The sequence below is a fragment of the Papio anubis genome, chromosome 1 (genome assembly GCF_008728515.1).
Source record: "Papio anubis isolate 15944 chromosome 1, Panubis1.0, whole genome shotgun sequence".
In the NCBI taxonomy this organism is placed as follows: Eukaryota; Metazoa; Chordata; class Mammalia; order Primates; family Cercopithecidae; genus Papio; species Papio anubis.
In genome coordinates, this window is record NC_044976.1 from 43,531,304 (window position 1) to 43,552,768 (window position 21,465).

Consider the following 21,465-nt stretch of genomic DNA (forward strand, 5'->3'; position numbering starts at 1 on the left):
CCCCAATATCTCATGCATGTTTGCTAATCATGGGAACCTTCACTACATTTTAATGTCATAAATATTCCTGTACTTGTACTCTATTGAAGAGGGGAGCTCAGGGTCATGGGTCAAAGACACCATGACAAGAGACTCTTTTCTACTTACCTTCCAGCAGTAAGATGCATTGCTTTTGCAGTGTTTGCACTAGCTCATCGTCCAGCTGCAGCTCTTGGAGTTGGCTCAGGAGCTGTTCCTCATTACGGCATACCTTGTCCTGTGCGTAGAGGCCTTCAGGCATTACCCTCTGTTGACCCAGGCCCATCAGTGCAACTTCCAAGGCCAATGACAGGTAGGACTCACTGCTGTTTGGGGAGCCTGCAGCCACAGGTACATGCTGGTACACAGGGGGTCTGCTTTCATTCATATCTGAGGGCAACAGGGCACCAAATTCTTTAGGTCAGGCTTGCTAGAGTCTTCTTTCTTTCTTTTTTTTTTCTTTAGGAGACAGAATCTTGCTCTGTTGTCCAGGCTGGAGTGCAGTGGTGCGATCTCAGCTCATTGCAGCCTCCGCCTCCCAGGTTCAAGCGATTTTCCTGCCTCAGCCTCCCAAGTAGCTGGGATTACAGGAGCATGCCACAACATCTGTCTAATTTTTGTATTTTTAGTAGAGGGGGGTTTCATCATGTTGGCTAGGATGGACTCAAACTCCTGACCTCAGGTGATCTGCCTACCTCAGTCTCCCAAAGTGCTGGGATTACAGGTGTGAGCCACCGTGTCTGTCCTAGTCTACTGTCTTTCCCTCCCATCTTTGGGATACAGCTTGGTCAACAGCTATCACAGGGAAGCTGAATCAGAACCCCAGAATAGTAAGGAAAATATACTGAAAAGAAGGTTACACAGAGCCACAAAGATTCCCACTTCTGTCTTTTTTTATTTTTTTGGAGACAGAGTCTTGCTCGGTTGCTAAGGCTGGAGTGTAGTGGTGCAATCATGGCTCACTGATGCAGCCTCAACCTCTTGGGCTCAAGCAACCCTCCCACCTCAGCTTCCTGAGTAGCTGGGACTACAGGCACATGCCACCATGCCCAGATACTTTTTATATTTTTTTTGTAGAGATAGGGTCTCATTATGATGCCCAGAGATATAGTCTCAAACTCCTGGGCTCAAGTGATTCTCCCACCTTGGCCTCCCAAAATGCTGGGATTATAGGCATAAGCCACCATGCCCAGCCCCACCTCTTTTTTTTGTTTGTTTGTTTTTTGAGATAGAGTCTCGCTCTGTTTCCCAGGCTGGAGAGCAGTGGTACGATATCGGCTTACTGCAACCTCCGCCTCCACGGTTCAAGCAATTCGTCTGCCTCAGCCTCCCAAGTAGCTGGGATTACAGGCGCACACCACCACACCCAGTTAATTTTTATATTTTTAGCAGAGACGGGGTTTCACCATGTTGGCCAGGCTGGTCTCGAACTCCTGACCTCAGGTGATCTGCCTGTCTTGGCTTCCCAAAGTGCTGGGATTACAGGTCACAGCTACCGCGCCCGGCCCACCTCCTTCTCAATATATGAACTGGCTAAGCCAGTTAGGGAAGTATAAAATCTTATCTTTTGCTAGCACATTATGTAATGTTGTAATTGTCTGTTTTTGTTTCTGTCTCTTTCATAGAATGTGAACACCTTAAAGGGATTAGACCATCTTGTTGTTCTAGGTATTGCTATGTGTTAGTGGTGAATGAATAAACCCAAGTGCAAACTCAGGTTTCCAAGATGTAAATGTCACTGTACAGATGAAACAGACCAAAGATGATGATTCACTTTGCAAGGGGTCAGAGGGAAGACAAGGAGCAGTCCTCACTTGACTTGGGGCCATCCCTTATATCTCTACCCAGAGAAATCTGAATCCATACAGTTAAACTCTTACTTTTGTAACATGTGCAACCTTTATTTACTATTATCTCACATGCTCCACCACTGGATGCATAATTTCAGGAAGTAAGCACAGTTTAAAAGTCAAAGTCTTGGTTTCTTTTCTTTTCTCCCTCATCTATCCAATAAGTATTTATGAAAGATTGTTAAATGTCAGGTCCTCCACTAAGTGCTAGGAACACAAAGATAAAGAAGTCATAATTTCTGTTTTTAAGTAGCTGACAGTCTAGTAAAAGAGAACTATTTGTAAATAAATTGTAATGTAGCATGCTAAATACTAAAGTAGATATATGTATACAGTAAGTGAAGGCATAAAAGAAAAAAGAATCAATTTTGTATCTATTCTTGGCTACTCTTTTTTTTTTTTTTTTTTTTGAGACGGAGTCTCGCTGTGTCGCTGTGTCGCCCAGGCTGGAGTGCAGTGGCGGGATCTCGGCTCACTGCAAGCTCCGCCTCCCGGGTTCACGCCATTCTCCCGCCTCAGCCTCCGAGTAGCTGGGACTACAGGCGCCCGCCACCACGCCCGGCTAGTTTTTTGTATTTTTAGTAGAGACAGGGTTTCACCATGTTAGCCAGGATGGTCTCGATCTCCTGACCTCGTGATCCACCCGCCTCGGCCTCCCAAAGTGCTGGGATTACAGGCTTGAGCCACCGCGCCCGGCCGTATTCTTGGCTACTCTTAATAAGGTCTTGAGACTCTATTAAATTATTCTCCTCTAGTTCTTATTTGTAAAATTGATACAAAACCATCATTTAAAAGAAAGTTCAAAGGAAACTAGAAAATATTATTATGCAATTGCAAGGGATACACGGATTCTTGATGGAAGTTCTTTCCCACTTTCAGACTGCTCTAGCTTCTCGCCTCTGACTGCTGAAATTTCTCTATTACTTGTTATTCTTCTTGGATTACATTCTTTAGGCATTTATGATAGGGAAATAAAAGGAACAAGGAAGGCTGGCAAGGTAAAATGTGAAATCAGGACAAGGCCAGACCACAGGGTAGGAAAGGAAGGTGGGAAATGGGCAAGTATGAAGAAACCTCTTAGGGTGCTCTAGTTTGGACAAGAGGGGGACAAAAACTTCAAAAGGAGGTAGAACAGAGTCTGGAAGGGAGAAAAGGGCTGACAAGGGCAGTCTTTTTTTTTTTTTTTTAATGAAACAGGGTCTCACTTTGTCACCCAGATTGCAGTGCAGTGGTGCAATCTTGACTCACTGCAGCCTCGATCTCCTGGGATCAAGTGATCCTAGTGCCTCAGCCCCCAAGTAGCTGGGACTACAGGTGACTGCCATCACACCTGGCTAATATTTTGTAGAGACAGGGTTTTGCCATGTTGCCCAGGCTGGTCTTGAACTCCTGAACTCAAGTAATCCACCAACTTGGCCTCCCAAAATGCTAGGATTACAGATGTAAGCCACTATTCTAGCCAACAAGGGCAGTCTTGGTTTGCCTCAGGCTGACCCCTGTACCTGACATCTCCAGATAGCCATCATCATTCAGGCGGCAGGCCTCAGTCAAAGTGAGAAACAGGCAGCCAATGGGATCCAGGGGGTGGCCCACCCAGCCCTCCAGGTTTGTGATGGTTGTGGTTCCTCTCTGCAACAGTTCTGGAAACAAGCAAGTTAAAATTTTAGACAGTGATAGAGACAAACTGCTATCTGTCCCTGCCTGGGTCTTCTTATCAGTCTCTCCAGCCTTGACCCTGAGAGTCAAATAAAAGCTTCTTTATTGTCTTGCTTTGGGTTGACAGGGCTGGCCTCAAACATACCAGCCAGCTATAAGGTCATGTGGTCTGCATTTGGGTTGCCTGCTGGTAGTGCATACATGGATACAGCTTTACAGGTTTTTGTTTTAAGAGACACCTGAGTCTTCTGAATAGCTGGTACTACAGGCACATGCCACCATGCTCTGCTAATTTTATTTTATTTAAAAATTTATTTTTGAGACAGAGTCTCACTCTATTGCCCAGGCTGGAGTGCAGTGGCGTGATCTTGGCTCATTGCAACCTCTGCCTCCTGGGTTCAAATGATTCTCGTGCCTCAGCCTCCAGAGTAGCTGGGACTACAGGCATGTGCCACCATGCCTGACAAATTTTTGTATTTTTGGTAGAACTGGGGTTTGCTATGTTGGCCAGGCTGGTTTCGACCTCCTGGCCTAAGTGAGCCACCTGCCTCAGCCTCCCAAAGTCCTGGGATTACAGGTGTGAGCCACTGTGCCTGGCATATTTAGTTTAATTTAATTAATTAATTATTTATTTTGAGATGGAGTTCTGCTCTTGTTGCCCAGGCTGAAGTGGAATGGTGTGATCTTGGCTTACTGCAACCTCTGCCTCTCAGGTTCAAGCAATTCTTCTGCCTCAGCCTCCCGAGCAGCTGGGATTACAGGCATGCACCACCATGCCTGGCTAATTTTTTGTATTTTTAGTAGAGATGGGGTTTCTCCATGTTGGTTAGGCTGGTCTTGAACTCCCGACCTCAGGTGATCACCTGCCTCGGCCTCCCAAAGTGCTGGGATTACAGGGCTAAGCCACTGTGCCCAGCCTTTATTTTATTTTTGTAAAGACAGGGTCTCACCATGTTGCCCAGCCTGGTCTCAAACTCCTGGCCTCAAGCAATCCTCCTACCTGGGCCTCCCAGAGTGCTGGGATTATAGGTGTGAGTCACCATGCCTCTCTACAGCTTTACAGTTTAAAAATGGTCTTCTCATACAAGATCTTAATGAGCCTTCTAACTGCCTTATGAGGGAGGCAAACAGGTATTATTCCCAAATTAACAGATGAGAAAACTGAGATTCATAAAGTGAAGCATTCCACACAGCAAGGAGAATGACCTGGAATTCTCTAGCTCTTCCGGGCCTTGTATCCTCCGAGGATCCTCATCAGCTTTGGGCCTAAGGGGGTTAGATGGCTCCTAATTACTATACCTTTCTTCTGATGCTTGTAGATTTCCAGTTGCCGCTGCTGCTGCAACCTCAGAGTATTAATAATGGCCACTGTGAGTCTGAGGGCCTCTTTTGGATAACCATGGGAACGTAGGGCATCAACCCGAGCACAGGCTGTAGGCACATGCTCTACCAAATAAGAAGAAGATATTTTGGTCTAGTTAAAATTTCAAATCAGGAAAATTTACACCTGACAAAGAGGGTTTGTATTCAGTCCAGTCCCTCAAATTCAACCTGACATCTACTATATACCAGAAACTGTGTCTTTATCTTTGAAGATATAAAAAGTTGAATAAATCACAGGTGATATCTTGAAAGAGCTACCTTGCAGCCTCAGCGTGGTCTATGGTGTTGAAAGGGACACACAAGTAGGATAATAAAATGTAGTTTCTCTCTTTGCAAACATATATTATACTATGGGAAACCAATGGAGGTAGCAACTAACTGCCTAATGGGAAAAGTCTCATTCATTTAATTAATCCTACATTTCCTGAAAACCTATTATATGCCACGGAGTATGCTTGGCAAAGGAAGTACATAGATGAATAAGAAATGGTCATTGCTCTCAAAGAGCTCACAAATGATACATAAACGTAATTATAAAGCAGCTAAAAAGAAGTAACATAGGAATATATATAGAGAAAATAATATTTGAGCTGTGCTTTGAAGGACAAGTAAGATTTCAAACAGGTAGACAAACAGGGAAAGACATTCCTGACAAAGCAAACATAAGCAGGGGCATATTGTAAAAGCATAAAAATTATTCAATATATTAATAGCATCCATCTTCAGAGTATGGCAAATAGTTCCATGTAGTTAAGAATTATGTTATGTGGCTTAAGTAGCCTGGAAAAGGTAGAGTCTGGAATATAAACAGCTTTGAATGCCATTCTATGGAGTTTGAATTTACCTTAGGGATAATGGAAGACTACCAAACCAAAGACTTACAAATAGGTGAGTAATTATAACAAGCTTTATGGTTTATTTTGTGCTTTTTTCTTAAAGATAAAATTAAAAATTACAGAAGTAATTGCAGAAAATTTGAAAATACTTATAAAGAAATATAAAATAAAAATCAGAAATAATCACTCTTTCCAGTGTCATGTATATTTACTCACACTTTTCTATTAATTTTTTTTTTTAGATGGAGTTTCACTCTGTCACCCAGACTGGAGTACAGTGGTGTGATCTTGGCTCACTGCAACCTCCGGCATCCAGGTTCAGGCAATTCTCCTGCCTCAGCCTCCTGAGTAGCTGGTATTACAGATGTGTGCCACCACACCCGGATAATTTCTGTACTTTTACTAGAGACAGGGTTTCACCATGTTGGCCAGGCTGGTCTCAAACTCCTGACCTCAGGTGATCCGCCCACCTCAGTCTCTCAAAGTGCTGGGATTACAGGTGTGAACCACTGCGCCCAGTCTAGTAAGTTTTTACTAAAAATGGGATGGTATTAACACTTACTGTTTTGTAACTGGCCTTCCACTTAATAATACATTGTAAATATTTTTCCATGTTATCAAATATACATCTATAACATTAAAAATGATTACATATCATTCTGGTGAATACATGTATATCTATTGAGCTAATCAATCCCCTATTGTTGGACATTTATATGGTTTCCATTTTTTCTCATCTACCTTATTTTTGTACATGCTGTAATGAACCCCTTAGCTATATGCATATCCTTAGTTAATTATGGCTCAGGATAAATTCCTACAGGTAGAATTCCTGGATCACATGGTATGAACATATTTTAAAAGCTTTTGATAAGAAGAAATACCCTTCAGAAAGACTGTAAGTATTTACACTCCTATAAGTAGTGGTAACCTATCTCCATGCAACTTCTCCCACACCAGAAACTAATTATCTTAATTAAAAACGCCTGACCATTTGAAAATCAAAAAATGCTAACTCAGTGTTGTTTTAATTTGCATCTTTGTTAATGAGGTGTATATTCTTTCACATGCTTATTAGATTTATGTTTTAGAAGTGCTGGATCACAGAAGAAAGATGATCAGAGGGAACTTCAGGTGGTGACTCAGTGTGTCTGGCTATTGCTTTCAAGAGAGAGACGGGCATATCTAGATTCAGCAAAATCTTGAGAAAGACAAAGATATGGTTTGAGAGATGGAGGTAGGTAATTGCGAGAAGACAATGAAAATGTATGTCATTGCTGTAAGACTCGGAAAATGAATATTTTTAAAAAAGAATGTCTCTTTTGAAATGGGTATCCTGTGATAAAGTCAGGGACAGGCTGATTGAGGGAAAGCCAGGAAACTATTTCAGAGGAGGGTTTAAACTCACAATGAAACAGCTCTATCCTGTTATCATGAAGGAAGGTAGGAAGGTGGGAAGGAGAAAAGGAAGACTGCTTGGTGACAAATGTAGATTATGTCCTATTTACTAGCATAGGAGACTAAAAAAAAATTCAAATTCAAATTAGTGCTTTTTTTAGCAAAACATGTAATTTTAGAGTAGACTATAATGTTGCTCAATAACTACTGAGTAGACTATTGTTGCTTAATAACTCAGAGAAGCTGTGAACTGAGGCCTAATTGCTTTGTTAGTGCTCTTTGAGATGCATTAACTCCTTTCACCCCTGCCAAAGCTTAGAGGACAGGATGCAAATTCTTATTTGAGGTTGCTGTATCGCAACTGAGTATACATGCAAATGGCTTAGGCTTCACATAAATATCCCTAATAAAAGCCCCAAAAGATCTGTGTGAAAACTGTCCAAATTGTAGTTTGAGTTGTAGGTACGTATGAAGATGGCTCATTTGGGCCTGGCATGAAGTGAGGGTGGCTTTCAAGTTCTTAGAGGAGGGCTAGACTTACCAAGCCACAGTGGCTGGCCTTGGGAATTAAAGAGTAGTCTTTCACTTTCCCGCTGGCAGGCAGGAGCTGTATAAACATCACTGCTGATTATTCGCTGTAGGTGGCTATCCTGCCAATGTAATTCACGGCCCTCAATGGCTCTAGTGAACACTGTTCGTCTTGGTCTGGATAAGGAGTCTGGAGAAAGAAGAACATGCAGCAGTACAGTGACAGGCAATTTGAAGTTTTAAGCCCTGGGTCTTCTTCAGGGTGGGAGGTTGGCTGAATAATAGTATTTTAAAAGAATAACTCTGGCAGCAGTATTGAGAACAGGTTATAAGGTGGAAGGGCAATGAGAGCAGCCACTTGCGATCTCTGAGTATCTGTTGTGTTGCCTCCTTCTTGGATAAGCTTTTAGTGTGTGTGTGCTCTTTATAGGAATAACCTTCCCACAGAGATCTATGGCTTCCTTCCTCCTCCTACAGAAGACTAATTTCTCCTGAGATCCAGAAGCTACATGAAATACAAGAGGAGTAGTGGTGCTTAGCCACTCAATCATGAAGATATAAACTGCTTCTATCGAGGTCAAAGGTAGAGAGAAGCAGCTAGGCAATATCCTTGGCCAATCTGTAACTTGTTTCATACCAAGTTTCCCTTATCAGACCAAGGACTTTCATGAAATTCATATTAAGAGTTGAAAGAGAGCTGAAGTTACAGTGGCTTCTGCTGTAATCCCAGAACTTTGGGGGGCTAAAGTGGGAGGATCACTTGAGGCCAGGAGTTCAAGACCAGCCTGGGCAACATAGCAAGACACTGTCTCTACAAAAAATAAAAAATTTAAAAATTAGCCAGGCATGGTGGCACATGCCTGTAGTCCTAGCTACTTGGGAGGCTAAGGCAGGAGGATCACTTGAACTCAGGAGGTAGACGCTGCAGTGAGCCAAGATTACACCACTGCACTCTAGCCTGGGTGACAGAGCAAAACCCCATTTCAAAAAAAAAAAAAGAGAAAGAGCTGAAGCTCTGTATATTCAGGTACCTTTATTACACTGATATCTGCGGCTTACAGTCTTGTTCCCCAATAAGAAAAAACTGATGAGGCCAGGTGTGATGACTCGCACTTGTTATCCCAGCACTTTGGGAGGCTGAGGCTGGCGGATTGCTTGAGTCTAGGAGTTTGAGACCAGTCTGGGGAATGTGGTGAAACCCTGTCTCTACAAAAAATATAAAAATTAGCCGGGCATGGTGGCGTGGGCCTGTAGTCCCAGCTATTCAGGGGCTGAGTCAGGAGGATCACTTGAGCCCAGGAGGTTAAGGCCACAGTGAGCCAAGATCGTGCCACTGGTCTCCAGCCTAGGTAACAAAGCGAGATCATGCCTCAGAAAAAAGAAAAAGAAAAAACTGGCTAATAAAAGACAAACTTGTTTTCTCACTGGAGGCTTATCATGCCATCTCTCTTCAGGAAAAGGGCTGCAGGGAAACCAAAACTGCAGATAAAAATGTAGGCTCAACTCTTAAGGGTGGTATGTAGGAGGACCAAATGAAGATATCTTGCCATAAACCATGGACTTAGGGAGGATCATGGAAATGATATTTAAGGTAATAAGAAACCATGAGGGAGTCACTTAACTGATGCTTTGCCAGATTAATGGCAATTTAAACTATTTTGGGATCAAGAACTGACGTATTGTACCGTACGGACATTTACAGAGATGCCCAAATGAGGTGTGTACCTACTGATTCTGTGCAAAAAAATTATGAGGGAATGTCAGATAATTCATACTGAATATGAAACAACCTAACATATTCAACCATTCAGGAAAAGTCCTTGGAATCTGGTCATTTCTTTCGAATTTAATATATCCCATTGGGTACAGGCTCAGATGGTTGAAGGATATTATCATTCAAGTAGCACTGACAGTATTTACTGAAATTGCTTCTCCTTCATGTTGTCCTCACTGAAAGCACAATGACTCTTCTACTGGCTGGAATCTAAGCTCATCTATTGCTGAACTGAGAATCCACTGGTCTGCTCAACCCACAGTGGACACTGGGCTCCCAATATATTTTTAAATTGATTAAATCAGCGAATAATTACTGCCTACTATACAGTAGGTACTGTTCTTAGTGCTTAGGACATACAAAGTCCCTGTCTTTATGGACCTTTACATTCAATTGGGGAGAGACAGTTAAGTAAATATATAGTGTATCAGATATATCATACAGTTATAAGTGCTATGAAAAAGTCTAAAGCAGAGTTAGGGAGAAAAGCAAGCTGGGGTTAGGCAGGGGGTTATTGTTCTATTCATATATAGAATGATCTCCAGGCAAAAGGAACAGCAAGTACTAAGTCCTAAGGCAGAAGTATATTTGGAGTGTTTGAGAACAGTGAGGAGGGCTAGTATAGTTGGATGGAATGAGCAAGCAGGAGAATCACAGGAGATTAAGTCAGAGACATATTAGAGAACTCGATCATGGAGGGCCAATGTAGGCCATGAGAAAAAGATGACTTTGGGTTTTTGAGAAAGATGAGAGGCTACTGAAGAGCTCTGAGCTGTGAAGGTATATGATGGGACTTGCATTTTAAAGGATAACTCTGGCAGCAGTATTGAGAACAGGTTATAAGGTGGAAGGGCAGAAGAAGGGGGAGCAATCAGGTGGGCACTACAATAATTTGTGAGAGATGATGGTAGCTGGCAGAGAAATAAAGAGTGGAGATGATGAGCAGTAGTTGGATTCTGCATATATTTCAAATTGGATTTGCTCATGGATTAGAGCTGGGGTGAGAGAGAGTAAAGAATTAAGAATGACTCCAAGGTTTTTAAGAGAGTTGCCATATATGGAGACAGGAAGACTGCAAGAGGAGCAGGTTTGGGTGGGGCTTGAGGGGTAGGAATCCTACTGAGATGCCTGTTAATAGATAAATGGGGTATCAAAAAGGCAGTCTGAATATCAAATATACATGTCTGGAGTTGAGAGGAAAGGTCTGGGCAAGATCTATATATACGAGTTGTTAGTATTTAGATGATTACTAAAACAATGCAACCAACGAAGTAGTATAGAAAGAGGGTGGTGGCCAGGCGCGGTGGCTCACTCCTGTAATTCCAGCACTTTGAGAGGCAGAGGTAGGCGGATCACAAGGTCAGGAGTTCGAGACCAGCCAGGCTAACATAGTGAAACCCCGTCTCTACTAAAAATACAAAAATTATCAAGCGTGGTGGCGGGCACCTGTAATCCTAGCTACTCAGGAGGCTGAGGCAGGAGAACCACTTGAACCTGGGAGGCGGAGGTTGTGGTGAGCCGAGACCACACCAGTGCACTCCAGCCTGGGCAACAGAGCAAGACTCCGTCTCAAACAAAAAAAAAAAAAAAAGAAAGAGAGGTGGTCTGATGACAGATCCCTGGGCACTATGGCATTTTAGGTTGGGAACTGGGGAAGAGACAGTAGAGACTTAGAAGGAATGGCCAATGAAGTAAGGAGAACCAAGAGAGAATGGTTTCTTGGAAGTCAAATGACAAAGAAGTTTCAAGGAGAGTGTGACCAATGTGTCAAACAGTGCTGATAGGTCAAGTAAGGTTATGACTGAGAACAACTAGTAGATTTAGCAACAGTTAGCATTAGTAACTGATACAAGAGCTGCTTCAGTAGTGGTAGGGATTGAAAGCCTGACTTGGAGTGAATTCAGGGAGATTAAGAACAGAAGAAATGGAGATGGAAAATCTGTACTATTCTTTTTAACTGATTTTTCCTAATTCTACCACCTATTTCTACCACCCAGAGATGCACGTGGAGTCACAAGAGTGTTTTCTGTTTTGTTTTGGTAAACAAAACAAAAACCTGTAAAACCCTGTCTTACACAGTAAGACAAAATTCCTACTGGGTCAAAGAATTACTAAAATTGGGATACTAAAGAAAAGCTAGCAAGAATGATGGTGGTAACTGGTGATGCATGAAGAGGGTGTAGTTTTTGGTAATGTCAAGGTTTAGGGTATGATTTTGGGGTTGAATGGCTAAGTTATGGTGGAGGATGAGACTACCGGAAAAGAGGAGATCAAATAATTGAGAGGCCAGGGTACTGAAAGGGTCATCTATGTGGCTACTGAAGTCATCAAGAATTATGATGGGAATCAGTGTGGTGGCTCATGCCTATAATCCCAGCACTTGGGGAGGCCAAGGCAGGAGGACTGCTTGAGCTCAGGAGTTCGAGACTAGCCTGCGCAACATGACGAAACCATCTCTACAAAAAATACACACACACACAAATTTGGCTGTGAGTGGTGGCTCACGGCGGTAGTCCCAACTACTCGGCAGGCTGAGATAGGAGGATCACTGAAGTCTGGGAGACGGAAGTTGCAGTGAGATGAGAACACGCCACTTCACTCTAGCATGGGTGACAGAGTGAGACCCAGTCTCAAAAAAAAAAAAAATTAAACAAAAAGAATTACGATAGGAACAGTGATAGAAAGTAGTATTAGTAAGCCAATAGCTAAAAATCTTCAATGAATGAGAGGGATTGACCCAGAGGTCTACAGATGACAAAAACCAGCAGGGTGGCAGACAGTATAGTTTGATGGCATAAACTTAAACCTGAGGTATTTTAAGAAGGTAGGAAGGAGAATTATGTAGAAATGACCTTGAAGAATAGGCAGGAATCAACTGCTTCTCCAGCCCCAAAGGTAAAGGGATGTGAGAGAGGTATCAATCACAACCTGAGAAGGCTTTAGAAGAAGCAACATCTTCAAAGGAGAGCTAACAACAACAAAGAACCAATATATTATGACAGGAAGAAACTGCCAGACCAGGCTGGGTGCGGTGGCTCACGCTTGTAATACTAGCACTTTGGGAGGCCAAGATGGGCAGATCACTTGAGGAGTTTGACACAAGCCTGGCCAATATGGTGAAACCCTGTATCTACCAAATATACAAAAATTAGCCAGGTGTGGTGGCCCGCGCCTGTAGTACCAACTACTCAGGAAGCTGAGGCAGGAGAATTGCTTGAACCTGGAAGGTGGAGGTTGCAGTGAGCTGAGATCACACTACTGCACTCCAGCCTGGGCAACAGAACAAGGCATGTGTTTGTATGCATTTGACCCTCTCTATGCTATCCAAAGCCACTATCAAAGAGATGGCTTCCTGTGTTGTGGAAGCTAGATGAGTGCCAGGAAAGGGTAAATAAGTGGCAAAATTGTAGCCTTTTCATCTTCCATTACCTTAGTTGTCTTAAATATACTAACAACTAATTATGGTACAGAAGAAGACCAAACAAAAACAATAATTTTCGTGATTTCCTTCTTGAGACTGAAAATACCAAAGGAGTTATTTAAAATAAAAGGAACTGCCAGGCGCAGTGACTCATGGCTGTAATCCCAGCACTTTGAGAGGTTGAGGTGGGTGGATCACCTGAGGTCAGGAGTTCGAGACCACGCTGGCCAACATGGCAAAACCCTGTCTCTACTAAAAATACAAAAATTAGCCAGGTGTGGTGGCTGTCACACCTGCAATCTCAGCTACTCGGGAGGCTGAGGCATGAGAATCGCTTGAACCCTGGAGGCAGAGGTTGCAGTGAGCCAAGATCGCACCACTGTACTCCAGCCTGGGGGATAGAGCAAGACCTTGTCTCCAAATAAAATAAAATAAAATAAAATAAAATAAAAGGAACCAATTGTAAAATCAGTGTCTGATAAAATCTTCTACCAATAAAGGCTCTCAATAGGCTAAAGAATAATCAATTGACAACATCAAATAGATCAATTGACAACATCAAATAGACTGAATTAGTTGAACTAAAACTGATACAAATGCTGATGTCAAGTGATATCTGCAGGCCAGTGGGCTCAAAAGGTGGAGTGTATGGTATCACTGTACTGGAAGTGTCTTAAAATGGGGCAGGAATCCTACCAATAATATGGGAGGATGATCCCACCCAGCTATTTGCTGTATAAAAATTTGAGGAAAACAGAAGTAAGAAAAGTTTTTAAAAGTTTTTAAAAGTTTTTAAAACTGCTTTTTATAGGTCTTTTGTTCCTCCCCTAAGTTAGGTCTGAGCTAAACCAACCCCAACTGAAGCCAAGACATTTAATACATTAGACAGGAAGAACCTGAAGAGTAGACCAGGAGTCATGCAGAGGGCTCTAGGACATTATGCTAGGCACTGTAAGGACACTAGATGTGGAAAAGGATAGCAACTCAATGTCAAAGATAAAAGCTTATCCTTACTTAAGGTTCGGCATTTCAAGATGAATAAAAACACAGGCTTTTCTTATTTAGAATGGCAATTCTGACAGCCAAAAGGCTATCCAGCTACGTTTTAGATTTACCCTCCCACCTTTCGAAGTTCCAGGTACAAAGAGCCTAAAAGGACACTTGGCTCACCTGGGCTGTGAATGGCATTCTGGGGAAGTGCATTGGTGATGTTGGGCAGCTCATGTCCATAGTTTCCATCCTCCAGGGGACAGACATCCAGGTCGCTCCACTTCTGCAGCTGCTGCAGCCAGCAGGATTTCTCCTCCAGTTTGCAGTGTGGATTTAAAATTATGCACACCCATAAAGCCCCTGGAAAATAAAGCAACCCATATTCTTAACATCTCTCCTTTGATGTAAGCCTTAATGTTTCAGTTTCATTTTTAGATGGTAGAGAAACTTTCCAAAGCATTAACTTTTCTTAATGTAAAAAATTCGCTAAGATTTTTAGAACTGGCTTGTTTTTCCTTCCCAACACTTCCTTAAAGTAGAGTGACTGTCTTATTTGAATCTGTGTGCCTGTGATATAAAGACGGACTTAGGCTTGAACTCTGAGCTCAGATCTGCAGTGTAATAAATATTTATTAAGAGCCTTCTATGTTAAGGCTCTGTGCTGGTGAATAAAACCGACACTGTTCCTACCCTTGAGGAACTGTCTAGTGAGGGAGACAGATAAATAAACATAATTCCATTTGAATATGATAAGTATTAAGATAAAGATACGTTCAGGGTATGAAAGCATATGCATAGAGGAAGGGCATTTAGTACAAGGACATGGTTGGAAGCGAGGAAGTCAGAAAAAGTTTTATTTTTTTGCTTAGCTGAACTTCCTGAGCTTCATCAAATCATTCAATTGTAAAACTGAGATCATAAAAATACCTACTTTGTAGGGCTATTGTGAGAATTAAATGAGATAACCTTTGTCAAGGGTCTAGCATATTACCATAGCACATAGTAGAATCTTAGTATTTGCTTATTCAAAAAAAATAAAGTATTTGGACTTGGATTTTCAAACTGCTGATAACTTGTGATGCCTTAAAACTATTCCTTTCTTGGGATTTTTTTTTTCCTTTTTTTTTTTTTTGAAACGAAGTCTCGCTCTTGTCCCTCCAAGCTGGAGTGTGATGGGGCGATCTTGGCTTATTGCAACCTCCGCCTCCTGAGTTCAAGGGATTCTCCTGCCTCGGTGCCCCAACCCCACGCCCCCCACCCCAAGTAGCTGGGATTACAGGCGCCTGCCACCACGCCTGGCTAATTTTTGTATTTTGTTGCCCAGGCTGGAGTGCAGCGGCGCGATGTCAGCTCACTGCAAGCTCCGACTCCCGGGTTCACGCCATTCTCCTGCCTCAGCCTCCCAAGTAGCTGGGACTACAGCCACCTGCCACCAAGCCTGGCTAATTTTTTTGTATTTGTAGTAGAGACGGGGTTTCACCGTGTTAGCCAGGATGGTCTCGATCTCCTGATCTCATGATCTGCCCACCTTGGCCTCCCAAAGTGCTGGGATTACAGGCGGTGCAACTGGCTGCAGTGTGTCTTAATATAAACATCCTTTAGGATGTAGTTACATCCATGGATGGAAGTACATTTGGACACTATTTCAAAGCCAAATAGGAATGTTTTAAAAAGCCATATTAGCCTCAATTTCAGATATTAATTGAAGATGAAAATTAATTTCTGGCTGGGTGCTGTGGCTCACACTTATAAACCCAGTGCTTTGGCAGGCTGAGGAGGGCAGATCACTTGAGCTCAGGAGTTTCAGACCAGCCTGGGCAACATGGTGAAACGCTGTCTCTCCCAAAAATACAAAAAATTAGCTGGGCATGGTGGTGCGCACCCAGCTGGTCCCAGCTACTCAGGAGGCTGAGGTGAGAGGATTGTTTGAGCCCAGGAGGTGGAAGTTACAGTGAGCGGAGATCACACCACTGCACTCCAGCATGGGTGACTGGAAAAAAAAAAAGAAAAAAAAGAAAAAACCCTCATTTCTACTGTTTCAATTCAATTTTTTAAATGTACCATGAAAAAGAAACTATATGATGTGTTGGGTACAGTGGCTCACGCCTGTAATCCCAGCACTTTGGGAGGCGGAGGCGGGCTGATCACCTGAGATCGTGAGTTCAAGACCAGCCTGACCACCATGGAGAAACCCTATCTCTACTAAAAATACAAAAAATTAGCCAGGTGTGGTGGTGCATGCCTGTAATGCCAGCTACTTGGGAGGCTGTGGTAGGAGAATCGCTTGAACCTGGTAGGTACAGGTTGCAGTGAGACGAGATCCTGCCATTGCACTCCAGCCTGGGCAACAAGAGTGAAACTCCGTTTCAAAAAAAAAAGAAAAAGAAAAAAGGAACTAATACTTACAACAGTGACTCTTTAGGGGATTATAGTAACATTTATTTTACAGTTTAACAAGGGCTTTTCATCTATAGTGTAGAAACAGATTTTCGTATTTAATCTTCACAGGTAAAAAAGAGGACCAAAAAAGAAGCTACTAAATCTGGCAACTTTGCCGGGCGCGGTGGCTCAAGCCTGTAATCCCAGCACTTTGGGAGGCTGAGACGGGCGGATCACAAGGTCAGGAGATCGAGACCATCCTGGCTAACACGGTGAAACCCTGTCTCTACTAAAAAATACAAAAAACTAGCCGGGCGAGGTGGCGGGCGCCTGTGGTCCCAGCTACTCCGGAGGCTGAGGCAGGAGAATGGCGTGAACCCGGGAGGCGGAGCTTGCAGTGAGCTGAGATCCGGCCACTGCACTCCAGCCTGGGCGACAGAGCCAGACTCAGTCTCAAAAAAAAAAAAAAAAAAAAAAATCTGGCAACTTCAGAAGAACTCTGGTGATCTTAGGAATCGCAAAATCAATAGGATAATAGGAAGGGAAAACAGATTGGGTGAGATGAGAGGCTTAAGAGGTAAAGAAACAGGGTGCTAATTCTAGTCCTGGAGGAGTTCCTATTTCCTAGGCATTTTGATATTAAGAAGGGGATCCTGGCTGGGCGCGGTGGCTCATGCCTGTAATCCCAGCACTTTGGGAGGCGGAGGTGGCTGGATTGCTTGGGGTCAGGAGTTCGAGACCAGCCTGGCCAACATGGCGAAACCCCATCTCTACTAAAAATACAAAAAATTAGCCAGGCATCATGGTGTGTGCCTATAATCCCAGTTACTCAGGATGCCGAGGCAGGAGAATCTCTTGAGTCCAGGAGGCAAAGGTTGTAGTGAGTCAAGATTGAGCTATTGCACTCCAGCCTGGGCGACAGAGCGAGACTCTGTTTAAAAAAAAAAAAAAAAAAAATCCCTAGAAAGTGAGCACAAGTACTTTCACCTATAAGTTAAAAATGAGTTTTCTGTCTTGTTAATTACGTCCTTATAAATTTGTTTCAATACAATTACAACCCTGAGAAAGAGACAAAGCAAAAAATCCTACCAGTTGCCTGTATAAAACAGCACTCACAGGACTGTTATCAGTATCCAGAAGCATATTTTCCTACAACTTAAAAAAAAGTGGGCCAGGCGCGGTGGCTCAAGCCTGTAATCCCAGCACTTTGGGAGGCCGAGATGGGCGGATCACGAGGTCAGAAGATCGAGACCATCCTGGCTAACACGGTGAAACCCCGTCTATACTAAAAAATACAAAACATTAGCCGGGCGAGGTGGCGGGCGCCTGTAGTCCCAGCTACTCGGGAGGCTGAGGCAGGAGAATGGCGTAAACCCGGGAGGCAGAGCTTGCAGTGAGCTGAGATCCGGCCACTGCACTCCAGCCTGGGCAACAGAGCAAGACTCCGTCTCAAAAAAAAAAAAAAAAAAAAAAAGTGTTGGCTGGGTACAGTGTCTCATGCTTGTAATACCAGTGCTTGCGGAGGCTGAGGTGGGAGGATCACAAGGCCAGCAGTTTGAGATCAGCCTGGGCAACAGTGAGACTCTATCTCTACAACAAATTAGAATTGGCTGAATGTGGTAGCCTGTGCCTGTAATCCTAGCTACTTGGGAAGCTGAGGTGGAAGTATTTCTTGAGCCCAGGAGTTTGAGTTGCAGTGAGTTATGATCACACCACTGTATTCCAGCCTAGGGGACAGTGAGATCCTGTCTCAAAGTAAATCAATAAAAAGACATTTGGCTTGGGCTTGGTGGCTCATGTCTGTGGTCCCAGCACTTTGGGAGGCCGAGGCAGGTGGATCACTGGAGTTCAGGAGTTTGAGACCAGCCTTGCCAACATGGTGAAAGCCTGTCTCTACAAAAGTAGAAAAATTAGCTGGGCGTGGTGGTGCGCACCTGTAGTCCCAGCTACTTGGGAGGCTGAGGCAGGAAAATCAAGTGAACCGAGGAGGCAGAGGTTGCAGTGAGCTGAGACCACACCACTGCACTCCAGACTGGGCAACAGAGTGAGACTCTTTCTCAAAAAACAACAAAAAATTTTAAAAGCATCAAAAACTCTAAGCAAAGGTAGCTACTATGGAAATTAAAATTTTACATAATTATTAAATATTAAATATAATAATAAAATAATAGCTATCACTGATCTCTTTTTATCAGCTAGGGATTAAGGTGTTAAGCACTTTATCTCATTCAGTCCTCTAACTCTGAGGGTCAACAGGTCTTGATTTGGATGTAAAAGACAGAAAATAGGGAATCAAGGATAACCCTTAAATTTTCTTCTTGAGCAATGATGGAATCTTGCTCTGTCACCCAGGCTAAAGTGCAGTGGCATGATCTCAGCTCACTGAAATGTCTGCCTCCCAGGTTCAAGCAATTCTCCTGCCTCAGCCTCCTGAGTAACTGGGATTACAGGCACCCGCCACCATGCCCGGTTAATTTTTTTTTTTTAATTTTTTTTTTTTTTTTTTTAGATGGAGTCTCACTCTGTCACCCAGGCTGGAGTGGCATGGTCTCGGCTCACTGCAAGCTCCGCCTCCCGGGTTCACGCCATTCTCCTGCCTCAGCCTCCCGAGTAGCTGGGACTACAGGTGCCCACCACCACGCCTGGCTAATTTTTTGTATTTTTAGTAGAGACAGGGTTTCACCGTGTCAGCCAGGATGGTCTCAATCTTCTGACCTCGTCATCCACCCGCTTCAGCCTCCCAAAGTGCTGGGATTACAGGCGTGAGCCACCGCGCCTGGCCAATTTTTTGTATTTTTAGTAGAGACAGGGTTTCACCATGTTGGCCAGATTTGTCTTGAACTCCTGAACTCAGGCGATCTGCCCGCCTTGGCCTCCCAATGTGCGAGGATTACAGGCGTGATCCTAGCTCAATGGCGCCTGGCCATTGAGCAACAAGATAATACATCTTGATGCTATATATTGAGATGGCAATAACAAGTGGAAAATAAGGCTTTGGCAGAAAAATTAAGAGTTCTGTGATGTCTGTATTAAGTTGGAGATGTGATGGGCAGCTGGACACAGCCTGGAGCTCAGGGGAAAGATCAGGGCTAGAGACATACATTTGTGATTTACCTGCATCTGGGTAGTATTTAAAGCCATGGGACTGAATATATAATCATTTAGGTAAAGAATGTAAACAGGAAAGTGGATGCTAGGGGGCACTCAATATTTAGAAGGGTTAAGGAAAGGCAGAGAAGCCTGCAAAGGTGACTGAGTGAAAGTCACCAGGAACACAGTGGGGAAACCCAGTGGGTATGCAGTTATGGAGACCAAGAGAAGAGTGTTTCAAAAAGAGTATGGGCATGTGGCTCGTGCCTATAATCCCAGCACTTTGGGAGATGGAGGTGGTAGAATTGCTTGAGGCTAGGAGTTCAAGACCAGCCTGGGCAATATAGCGAGAGCCTGTTGCTACAAAAGGAAGGAAAAATAAAAGAATATGGTCAAGTTTAGTGAAAACCGCTAAGAATTTTGAAGTAAGATGAGAACAGAGAAGTGACTGTTGTATTTAGCAATATGGAAATTACTTGTGATTTCGAGAACAGCTACTTCAGGAGACTGGCAGCAATGGGCAATGGAAACCCAACTGGAGTGGGCTCAAGAAAGAACGGAGGGGAGCAAATGGAAAGAGTGACCACAGATAATTTTTTAAAGAAGTGTTGTTTCAAAGGGGAGAAGAGAAATGGGTTAATAGTTGGTGGGGACAGTTGGATCATCAAAAGAGTATTTTTTAAAATTTGAGATTAAAGATATTAGAGCAGGCGAGGCACGGTGGCTGACACCTGTAATCCCAACACTTTGGGAGGCCGAGGCAGGTGGATCACCTGAGGTCTGGAGTTTGAGACCTGCCCGGCCAACATGGCGAAACCCCATCTCTACTAAAAATACAAAAATTAGCCAGGCATGGTGGTACACGCCTGTAGTTCCAGCTACTCAGGGGGCTGAGGCAGAAGAATTGCTTCAATCCAGGAGGCAGAGGTTGCAGTGAGCCAAGACTGTGCCACTGTACTCCATCCTGCGTGACAGAGTGAGACTCTGTCTCAAAAAAAAAAAAAAAAAAAAAAAAAAGATACTAGAGCATATTTGTATGCTGATGGGAATGATCTTGTAGAGAAAGAAAAGTTAATAATGCCCAAGCAAAGAAATAATTGTAGCAGCAACATTCTTGAGAAAAGGAGATAGAACAGAACCCAGAGCAAACACGTAAGGGTTGGCCTTTCATGACAGCAGAGATACTTTATGGATTTTAACAAAGGAGAAGGCAAACCATATGGGCAGAGACATAGAAAGCATTAGTAGATTTGTAGATGGGGAGATGATGAAACTTCATGTCTGATTGGTCCCAATTTCTCTAGTTCAGAAACAGAAAGTAGTGAGCCATTTCTCTCTATATTTGTAGTTCCTACAAACCCTGCCTAGGTTCTCCATAGGTGTATAGGCCTTGTGATCTGTAAGGAGCCCTAAAAATAGCTAGGGGAGCCCTTAGAATACTTAGGGGAAGCATGAATGCACTGTTCTAGTGTCTAACCTAATAAGCCTTCTCTAAGTGCAGTGGTTCTCAAAGTGTGGTCTCTGGATCAGCAGCATCAGCATCCCCAGGGAATTTGTTAGAAATGCAAATTCTCAGGCTCCACTCCAAACCTACTGAAACAGAAACTCGGGATAGGGCCCAGTAATCTGTTTAAACAAGTACTCTCGGTGATTCTGAAAGGTTTGAGAACCACTGTCTTAACAGAATGCTGAAGGTTTCTCGGAAGGTTGATATAGTAATTTGTTAGATATGAAAATGCCAGAAGCAAGAGTTTTTCATAATGAACCCAAGTATATAACAAGAACTTTAAAAGCACCAGGAGCCAACTCTACTTACTTCCTCCCAACTACCTTTGTCCCAAAGGCAAAGCCCAAGTCCACAGCACAATCCTGTGGTACAGAAATTAAGACATTCAGGACTCAGATGAAACTGACTCTCCCAAGGCTAACTTCAAGTTCTTAAGGAATATGCACTTTGAAAAAATAAAAGGACTTAAGATAGAATTGAGGGAGATGTTACAGAGGGGGATGTCAGACAGATTGGGCTTCCAGTGTTAGAGCTAAAACTTACCAGTGTGTGACCCTGAGTTCAGGGTATGGAAGATTCTGAAAGCAGGGCGAGAAGTATTAGCATTGCAAAACTGGTCTTAGAGGAAGGGAATG

At 43.3% G+C, this 21,465-nt stretch overlaps 1 protein-coding gene across 5 annotated transcripts in view; it reads right to left on the minus strand.

Moving 5' to 3' along the window:
* The window catches only part of ZSWIM5 (zinc finger SWIM-type containing 5), a 193,547-nt gene that overhangs the window by 18,938 nt on the left and 153,144 nt on the right, over positions 1 to 21,465 (minus strand). For 3 of the 5 annotated variants that reach the window (XM_031668001.1, XM_009207478.3, XM_017960994.3), the window contains exons 5-9: positions 14,035 to 14,214; positions 7,683 to 7,859; positions 4,824 to 4,970; positions 3,371 to 3,508; positions 148 to 408 (exon numbers count right to left, since the gene is read on the minus strand). In XM_031668001.1, the coding sequence (XP_031523861.1) occupies positions 148 to 408; positions 3,371 to 3,508; positions 4,824 to 4,970; positions 7,683 to 7,859; positions 14,035 to 14,214 (903 nt within the window). The remainder of the gene's footprint in view (positions 1 to 147; positions 409 to 3,370; positions 3,509 to 4,823; positions 4,971 to 7,682; positions 7,860 to 14,034; positions 14,215 to 21,465) is intronic. The other 2 variants (XM_031667998.1, XM_031667994.1) reach the window with 2 other exon arrangements.